At 35.9% G+C, this 10287-nt stretch overlaps 2 protein-coding genes across 2 annotated transcripts; one reads left to right on the plus strand and one right to left on the minus strand.

Annotated features, from left to right (window-relative positions):
- Positions 1 to 336: 336 nt before the first annotated feature.
- LOC113777828 (peroxidase 47) lies at positions 337 to 2941 on the plus strand. Its single transcript, XM_027323041.1, has 4 exons — positions 337 to 652; positions 793 to 981; positions 1742 to 1904; positions 2380 to 2941. Exons 1-4 carry the CDS (start codon positions 401 to 403, stop codon positions 2775 to 2777), a joined length of 1002 nt encoding a protein of 333 aa, XP_027178842.1. The 5' UTR covers positions 337 to 400; the 3' UTR covers positions 2778 to 2941.
- Positions 2942 to 3357: 416 nt separating this feature from the next.
- On the minus strand, positions 3358 to 9511 carry LOC113778335 (caltractin-like). Its single transcript, XM_027323707.1, has 7 exons — positions 9305 to 9511; positions 9031 to 9154; positions 8893 to 8929; positions 8763 to 8790; positions 5490 to 5642; positions 5295 to 5397; positions 3358 to 3712 (listed from the first exon to the last, which is right to left on the minus strand). The coding sequence occupies exons 1-7, from the start codon at positions 9305 to 9307 to the stop codon at positions 3648 to 3650; spliced, it is 513 nt and encodes a 170-aa protein (XP_027179508.1). The 5' UTR covers positions 9308 to 9511; the 3' UTR covers positions 3358 to 3647.
- Positions 9512 to 10287: the final 776 nt, after the last annotated feature.

The following is a 10287-nucleotide window of genomic DNA, read 5'->3' on the forward strand; positions in this document are numbered from 1 at the left end:
TACAGAAACTTGTGAATGACTGATGTATCAATATATTTTACAACAATTATTGTGTTATTTGAGCACTTTAATCTACAAATATGAAGCTTTAGTGCACAATTTGGTATATTATATCAATGTGCATGGCCACTAATGGGCAAATTAGTAACATGTCAACCTGAGAACAAGTGCCATGCAATTAACTAGGATTATCATATTGACTTTATTGATTAGGTGGAAGAAACAGTAGATCAACTGTTTTCCACTTTTTACCATCGTCTGAGTTATTTGTTCCAATCATTTGCACCTATAAATACATCCCATTTTGCATAGTTAGAAAACAGTCACTTCCAAACATATTTCACAACTTATACAAATTCTATTTCCTTCTATTGCTTGAACATATTAGTCTTTTAGGTCGATGCTGTCGCTGCAATCAACTTCAAAACCAGGTCATATGGCTACTCTAAATTTGTTTCTTGTGATAATGCTAATGAATATATTAGTCAGTGGATGGAGTATTGGAGTAGATGGCCTGAGCATGGGCTACTACTTAATGACTTGTCCATTTGCCGATGGAATTGTGAGAAATACTGTCAATAGGGCTCTGCAATCTGATCCCACTCTTGCTGCAGCCCTTATTAGAATGCATTTCCATGACTGTTTCATTCAGGTTCTCTCTCTTTCTCTCTCTCTCATGCTCATACTACACACAATAGATGCGCATGCTAATGGGACCTGTTTAAGAGCATGGTTGCTTGTGTACTTGTATGACCATTGACAATCTGTCTTGGTATATTTACCATAATGCAGGGATGTGATGCATCAATACTGATTGATTCTACAAAAGATAACACTGCAGAAAAAGACTCCCCAGCCAATTTGAGCTTGAGGGGTTACGAGATAATCGATGATGTGAAAGAACAACTGGAAGAGCAGTGTCCTGGTGCTGTCTCGTGCGCTGATATCGTTGCAATGGCTGCCACCACAGCAGTTTTCTTCGTAAGATTACTCCTCATTTCCTTGTAACAAATGCTTTTTCACTCCTTAGCAAGTCTTGGTGTAATAAAGGGTGATCCATCTAACAGCTATAATACTTCGAGAACACGATAAGGATAAATGTATTTTTCCTACAGTTTACACTTGAAAATCCTTCCTTTAAGTCTAAATAATATTATAACTTAAAATTCAACCTGAAATATTATTTATTTTAACATAGTTATTCTGTACGTCCCCTCTACTATTACCAGAGTAGTACTTTACTTCCTTGAACTTTCTTTATAGGAATTTAAAACCACTTTTTGATATCTCCTGTTATAATAACACACGTACTGTATTGCCAGTATGATATACTTCAAAATTTTCCTGAAAATAAAATAAAGAAGAAAATTTACTTCATTCCAGTCCCTATATCATAAAAAACAATCAGTATCTATTAATAAATATAGTACCTCTAGGCCTCCAGTAGACAGCCACCTCATGTGTTTTCCTGGGTAGTTTTAGCCATAAACTATATGACACTTTTGCATTGACTACCAATGTAGGATTGCTTCTGTAATTTTGACCTAATTTATTAGGAAACATCACCAATGACAGGATAAAAGCAATGATTAGGTCCAATCAGTTAAGAAAACCTTGAAAGTAACGGATAAATGGTAGCCAGATGATCTAGGTGGAGGTGTGGGACGAAAATTATTACAAGTGATACAGTTCCAACAAGTGGAATTAGTCCTTTATTCTTCAAGTATTTGTGCTATTGCAGGCTGGAGGACCATATTATGATATACCTAAAGGAAGAAAGGATGGAAGGAGATCAAGAATAGAAGACACAATCAATCTGCCTGCACCCAGTTTGAATGCTTCGGAGCTTATCAGGATGTTTGGTCAGCATGGTTTCACTGCCCAAGAAATGGTGGCTTTATCTGGTATTTCTTCAAACACAATACACTCGTTACCAAGAGAGTATTGATCAACTCATATTAGTTTTTGATGTCTTTGTTTATGCAGCATTAACTGATCATTAGGTTGCTTTTTATTAATAAAAGTTTTTTCCTTCCAAAAATCAAAGAGGACATGAGGCATAGCCTGCCAATTTGAGTGGTTTGATTTGCCTTTCATTTTTGAATTGCTTCATTAAGTAAAAACTTAGCGGTTTTTATATATCACTTTTTACAAGGCTTATCATCTTTACTTTAATATTCAAGAAAAAAAAAAAGATGAAAGTGAATGAAAACCTCAACGAAAAACAGTATAATCTAGAAGTCTAATATCTTAGTTGTAGCTACACTTAAAAAAATTGTTCATTAGTAACAAAAAAGGGGCAATATAAGCACCATGGGGGATAAGGCCGCTGTATCCTCACATATTTGAATGCTTTTTAACTTTTTTGGTTTTCTACAGGGGCTCACACTCTAGGAGTTGCAAGATGCTCATCATTCAAGCGGAGATTGAGTAACTTCGACTCCACTCATGATGTGGATCCAACCATAGACACGCAATTTCTGAAAACATTATCCAAAACATGTAGTGCAGGTGACAATGCTGAGCAGCCCTTCGATACAACAAGGAACATTTTTGACAACGATTACTACAATCAATTGCAAAGGAAAGCTGGGGTGCTTTTCTCCGATCAAACTCTCTTTGTTAGTCCAAGAACTAAACCAATTGTCGATGGTTACTCTTTCAACCAAGCTATGTTTTTCATGGATTTCCAGCAAGCCATGCTGAAAATGAGCTTGCTTGATGTAAAAGAAGGCCCCAAAGGAGAGGTGAGGGCAAATTGTCGCAAAATCAACTGATTCAGATCCACCGACCGAGCTATTTGTACAAATACATATCAGATTTTAAACATGTTACGGGTTTTGACTGATGTGTTGATTAAGCTGCTTGTATGACACTGTGTGACTTGTTTTAGAACTAGTTTAAATTCCTACGTTTTCATCTACCATTTCATTTTGTTTCATACGATGTTACTACATTAGCGTCAAATGCAGGGGAAACACCGTGCCCTTCGTTAGTCAAAAGAAGGGGTAGTTGCCCTTACACAGGCCATATTTAAGATCTCCATTTACAGCCATTCTTTATGTTGTTCATTGTTTCCACCGGAGAAAGAATAAATGGCCCAAAATGGGCCAACAATGTTGAAATTCAAATTATGCGGATTAGATAACGGCACATAATTCTGACACAACAAAAATACAAGGATCCACCTAAATATCACCCAAATATCTTTATTGTAAAAGTGGGCATTCAGTTTGCGGTGAATTACAATATATTGAAGAGTTATTACATCGTCCAGGAACAGTGCCCCCCTCCCAAGACAAATTTACCAGATGCGCTAGTTACTAAAGAGGTCTAGGATCAGAATATCACACGAAGTAAGAAAAGAACATGAGCTCAATGATGTGAATCCCTTTTCAACAGTAACCATTTTACATCATTACCCCAAAGTTCAAACAACTTCACAGACAAGCATTAGGGATTTCAAATTTCATCCAATATTCACATTGAATAGTATTCAATACCAACTTCAATATACTCAAACCAGAGACTCAAGATTAAATCTACTCCAAGTTTCATGACTCATCCAATTCGTTTGGTAACTATTTATACAATAAGAACAGCAAACAAACCGCCTGATAAATGTTGGCAAAGCAATAAGTCGAAATTTAGTAGCCATAAGAGGTTCTTCTCATCATCCTCATGAATTCCTCAGCACTAACTTCCCCATCATCTGAATAATTAGGAATAACCTTAGTTAAATAAGTTAATAAATGGCATCATTTACAGAAAAACAAAAAAACAAATTTGTCCTATCATGATTTCAATGAATTCAAGATGCTTCTTCTGAGCTGATAATAGATGGGAAAATCTTAATGATCATAAGAACTGTCTACGTGAATATACTCGATGGGGAGATTATATGAGAAAGAGAAATATATATATATATATATATATAGCGAGTCCGCAATTGACATACTTAACTATTTACTGAAATAGGGCCGAGTATTTCCTTATATAGTATGCCACATAAGAGGAAACTTCACAAAGTCAATGGTATTTCTGAACATGTTCCTAGATAACTAGCTCAGATACAAAGCACGGAAAGGTGTCTATAACATGACCTAAAGAAAGCCAGCAACAAAGCACAAAAGGGTGTCCCCTCAAAAAAAATGTTTTGGAAACAGCAGGAGAGAGAGAATTGTACTAGAACAGGCTCAAATTTGTTAAGCAGCTTTCTTTTATTCTGTACAAATTAGATTAGTTTAAACCATGGTTCGACGTCGTGGAATCAGTAACCGTCATGTAGCATTCCGTTCTATATGGAACATGGTGCATCAGACTAAAATCTGGTGATACGCATTTTTTACTATACAGAGTGCTTTAAAATTATGAAAATTCATGAAAGATAGAAAATTCTATGAGCAATTCAATGAACAAGTGAAACGAGTTAAAATATCTCTGTTTATCATGTTAAATATGTCTAAATTTAAGCTTTTGTTGCTATGCGACAATTTTATGTTCCAATTAAAAAGTAATTTTTCATATCTAATTAGTGAAAATGGTTTCTTTAAGGCATATCAAGTCCCTAAAATGATTTGGTCAACTTCTTTATTAGATTATTCTATTTTCAAAAGATGAATTAGTAGTGTAACTTATAAAACGTTAAACTAACATGGTGGAACATATCAGTGGTATATTGGTAAATAGAGTGAAATCTTGGCCTCATAGTCTAAATTCTTGACCCATCAGATAGATTACATCGTCATCCTTAGTGAAAATAGGCTCTGTCCTCTGCTGCGCAGAAGTTTAGCAGGAAAACTTCCAATCTTACGGATCTGAATGAAAAAATAGGATCTGAAGGTTGCTTTGTGAATTTGGAAGATAGAACTTCCAATCTTACGGTCAAAAGATTAATTTCTATCTTCCAAATTCACAAAGCAACCTTCAGACCTTAACGAGGAGAAAAACATGATCAAAAGCTTCAAAACCTTTGATATACTTATAAACCTGTGATATACGGCGAACCATGGTTTAAACATAAATCTCAAAACAGGGGTAAGTACAAGGCAGTACATCCACAACCTAAAATTTCCTAAGTCTCTAAATTTTTTTTTTTTTTTTTTTTTTTGAGAAGCAGATATAGCTCAATTTATTTTACTATTCATGGGGGAAAATGTCCTCTTGAATTGAGCATAGGATAGAGTTGCAAGTGCTAATAGGAATGTGTAACACAACCAAATCATAGCAGATGAAATTCAGCGTGATGTATGCAATGCAACCAAACCAAAAGCAGCTATACAACAGAAACTTACGGTCACGATCTGCTTCCTCAGCCATCTCCTGAATATCTCTCTCAGTAAAATTTTCACCCAATTCCCTTGAGATACGCTGAATGTCTGCGATGGATATTTTCCCCTACATTGCATAACACCAGAGCCACTTAAAACAAGAAGCAGCATTCAAGCACACAGGACAAGTAAAATACAAGGCAAAATAGTAAAGGATACATTTTTATCTTGGTCAATAATATGAAATGCTTTCATGAGTTCCTCTTTAGAGTCCCTTTCGCCAATCTTGGCAGTCATCATATGCACAAATTCATCAAAGTCTATCGCACCACTGCCATCCTTGTCCACTTCTGCAATCATTCGATTAATTTCCTGGATAAAAAAAAGAAGTCAAGACTGAAATTCTTAACAGTGGATTCATCAAAAGTACCAAGACAGTTCAATCTTATAGAGTAGTAGATGACAAACCCAAAAGGTGCAAAGCTATACTTATGAAGACATCTAGTGAAAGACAAATCAATCTGGTGCAAACTCTTAAGCATTCGTATTAATGTCAATGTAGCTGCAGCCAAATTTCCAGAGCAACATAGAACGGAGAAAACTTTCCATAAGATGAAGTTCCCCACATACTTTTTCTACTATTTCATCCTTGTCACAGGTACAAGATTTTAAAAGACACTAAAAATAATAGCAGTACAATTTTTAAAGAACAGAATTTTTTCGAGTACTTCCACAGTCCAGCTGAATCCAATGAGCATAAAAAGCAGGAATCTCCTCATTCAGATTTCTCAAGACATCTAGCACATTAAGTTCTAACTTACATGAATCTTCCTTCCTCTAAGGTCACAACAATTTACAATCCACCATTATCATTTCCAAAACGGAGAAAATTTTCAGATCCATTCGCATTCCCATGCATCATCCAACCTACTTTTTCCCTTTCATTTCAGGATCCTCCTCTACATACTTCAGAACACTAGGTAAACAAAAAGGACAGCCCAAGCTACCTGACCTAATCCTTTTGGTCCAAGCCCATTCCAAATGGTATGCAAGTTTGGCACTACTAGTACAATAGATTAGTATTCTTCAAACTATTGCTAATTAATGCAAATAAAAAAATCATGGATGACTGAAGGTAATTTCAGTGAAAAGTGAGCCAAAAACAACATAAACAACCTCCTCTTGTAGTATACAGGAATAGCTTTTCTAAGAAAGATGCCATTGTATACAGTTGGTTTTGCGAGAAATCCAGTTTGTACCTAGAGATTTTTTTTTTAGGGGGGGGGGGGGGGGAGTCAAAAAGTAGTTCTGTTAAAGACTTCTTTATTAATGTGTTACCCCTAGTAAAATTTCTCTGTGATTCTCATGCCTCATTTTTTATACTTCCTGCCATCACATTTTCCAAATTGGATAATAATTTATATGAATGGAGAAATTACAAGAGGAATAACCAAAAAAAGCTCAAGTAAACATTTCAGATTAAGAGTGTTGAATGGTAGATTTTACTGTGTAAATTTTTCAAAATATTGCTATTGATATAAATCAAAATAATGCTACACCTGGACCCTGCAAAAAGTCACAAACTGTTTTTACCTCTTTGATATTTACTTCTATTTATGAACTCATACATCCATGTTAAATAGACTGGTCATCCCCTGATAGCAACTCGAATCTCCAAGCTCCCACTGCCGGATCAGTTCCTTTCTTGTTTTTTGTGCTTTTCGTATGAGCTTCTGGAGATGTCCAGTGCAATGTCCTGGGCCTGTCCCGGGCCAGTCTTCATCATTTCAGATTTTCATATTTTAAGCAATTTCGTAATTTTAGGTTACTTTCTATTACCAAGTGTCCGTTTGGGTCCTGTAAACCTATTGAGGCATATCTAGCATGTTTAATACAATAAGTTGTGTCTCGTTAGTTTCCAAGTCACATTACGAAGCTTATGTTGTCCAAGTATGGTTAGGTTAAGCCTTGTAAGCTTATAAAAAGGCATCAATTTCGTTCAATAAAAGGTAGTAGACAAATTTTCAGAAACACCTGTGTAATTGAGAGAGAGTTTTCTCTTAACTTCTTTAAAGCGACCTTGAACACTTTAGAGTTGGTCTCGAGAGTTCAATCTGGCTTATCAATCAAAGATCGCGTTTGGTTGTGGCACTATTCTACCTTTCTAATCAATCTCGAGTTGTCCTTGATTGGTTTAGAATCCATCCCAAATTGTCCATAACCTGATTAAGATAAATCCTTCTGCTATCTTATTGGATCATTTCTTCAAGAGCAGGAGCTCGGAGAATCGAGCTCACATCATCCACGGTGATTTATTATTAAAAAAAAAAGACCACCACCACCACCACCACCATCAGGTCTCTCTGACAAAGCTAGCAAAAATTAGCAGAGTTCATCTGAATCCTACTTTTAACTTATTCAACCTCATCAAACTTATAGAATGCTACTAGCATCAGCAATTAACCCTTGCCATAAGTCCGTCCGCACCCTGGCTGTCCCTATGTGCTTGAATGAGGAGTAGATGGAGGTATTTGTGTGTTGCAAGTGATAAAAACACAAAGAGAAAGCGAGAGAGTGGGAGAACGTAAACTTTACAATAACCGCACAGTTGTTTTGCTGAGGCATCACTACAAAAGGACAGAGATCAAGATAACCCACCCACTTTCTTGCCCCAGCAATTTAACAATCTATCCAAAGAAATTATGACCTGCCCTTGCATCAAGGCCAGAACTTCAGTTGTATTGACATGTAATTGGATACATTTACCCTCAGGTAAAACAACTATGTAAACCCAAACACAATCTTGGTAAAATGTAAGTCAAATGTCTCAAGTCAATAGACCAGAATAGACCTACTCCATCGTACACATAACCAAGCATTCTTTGTTATGATACTGTAGGAAATAGCTCACACACAATCTTTTTCAAAATACTAATTACCTGGACAACCGATAGACCTGAATTACCTGATAAAACTTACTCTGGGAGATGGGGAATGATATCATAGTTAAAGAAAAATATAATAAACTGCAGAAGATTCTTATTCATCTTCCTTCGTCTTTTGAACTTTGCAAATGCAAAAGACTTTCCCAAATGGATAAGGATTCGTAAGCTGGATAAAATTGGAATATTTTCTACAGATATGATGTATCTGCTTTTTTTTTGGGTAGGTAAATAAGATGTATCGTTGAATATTAGTTTCTTCATAACTGAAAGTGGTAAATCCTAAACCACAACTGATGTCCCCACCAGGGAAACCCAAAAAGCATTTATACTCCGTTAATAGTAATAATACCATGCAGAGTCCATGATTTTAACTAACTTATGACTTAAACCTGTTATACCAAATTCTCACCCTCCAGGTGTATAAAGAGTTGCATACTTAATAATTTCTTTCCTAACCCAAATAGTAAATACTACGCCCAAGCCAATGAAATCTTCCATTTCTAATACAAATGTCTAGCATTTGACTAACATAGTAAGTCAAAATTACCTCTTCAGTTAATTCAAAACCAAGGGCCCTGCAATTAAAAAGAAAGCACAACATGTCAAAATTACATCTGGAAATCAAGAAAAAATAGAAAAAATCTTCTCATTTAAAAGAGTTACTTCTACTCAGGTACCTCATTGCAACATTCAGCTCTTTAGCATCAATAGTACCTGAATAACGAAAATAACGAAAATACGGCCAATCAAAAATATGCAGACATCAAGCACCAGAACTCTTTAGGCAAAGATCTATGCTAATATTATCAAAATACCAGAATTGTCAGTATCAAAGAGCTCAAATGCCTCCCTAATCTCCTGTTTCTTCTGTTGAGTTAACCCATGGTGTCGTCCTTTTGGCTTCATATCTTTCCTCGGCACCCCTCTATATAGGCTTTCCTGAAAGTTAATTCAGAAAATTTGAAAAAAAAAAAAAAAACCTCATATCGAAGAACCCTAATTCCTATATATGACAACTGAGAAAATAAATTAGTACATTTCAGAAAATAATTAAGAATACATTAGATATATGAAATAACATTTTCATACCATCGATTGAAATCTATCCGCGAACAGTCTTCGAGATAGAGATAGAGCGAGACCGGGAGGGATCGAGATGGAGAGGGAGTGATGAATTTGACAAGGGGTTCTTTTACTTCTTTCTTCGTCTTGCGAATGACCTGTATTCTGGGGTTTTTCTTTCAACGCCGGGGCGCGTTTGATACACTGCAAAATTGGCCAAAATGATAGATTATTGTGAAAAGACTAGATTGCCCTAGGTCAACTACTTGGTGAGACTGGAGAACACGCATAGGCTGCTTCCTTTTTTCAACATATATAGAATAAGAGCCAAAAGGCTCTTTGGTTCGGCTTCGTTTACGTCGTCTTTTCACGTGCGTTGTGCGTGGTTCCTGATAGGTACAACGACGTTGTTTGTGTAGTGTGTCGTGCAATTTCAATTTGTTATGTTTCACTCGTTTCGACCGGCACAGTTTAGTTTCGTCGTCTTGTTCCATGACGTTCGCCACTGCTATGCATCAGAAATAAAAAAAAGGCTGTCTGTGTTGGATCCTTAATCCAACATTGGACTTATGTGAGAACCCAGAAAAAAAAAATTTAGGCATTATTTAATTCATGTGCCCCCGTTTTCTTTTATTTTCTTTATTATATTACTTTTCTCAACATTTTATCAGTAAATATAGTTTTTAAATCATTTTCCTAATATAACTTAGTTAATGAAAAATTAGAAGTGTATATTGGACGTGGGACCCGCTAGTACATTTGTTATTCTTGGTTTTGATGATCACAAAGTACTTTGAAATGTTTATCTAACTCTCTTCAAATATAAGTATTTTTTGCCTATCAAAAAATCAGGTACGAATATGTCAAGAAATGAAAATCAACCAAAAGAAGAAGCAAAAACAGGACACTCATGTCGGACGTCCGAAGGAATCTGTCGGACGTCCGAAAGGATGAAGAACATCAAGAAGGAAACTCTGTCGGACGCTCGTAAGGAAGCATCGGACGTCCTG

This window comes from Coffea eugenioides, chromosome 7 (genome assembly GCF_003713205.1).
Source record: "Coffea eugenioides isolate CCC68of chromosome 7, Ceug_1.0, whole genome shotgun sequence".
NCBI classification, from domain to species: Eukaryota; Viridiplantae; Streptophyta; class Magnoliopsida; order Gentianales; family Rubiaceae; genus Coffea; species Coffea eugenioides.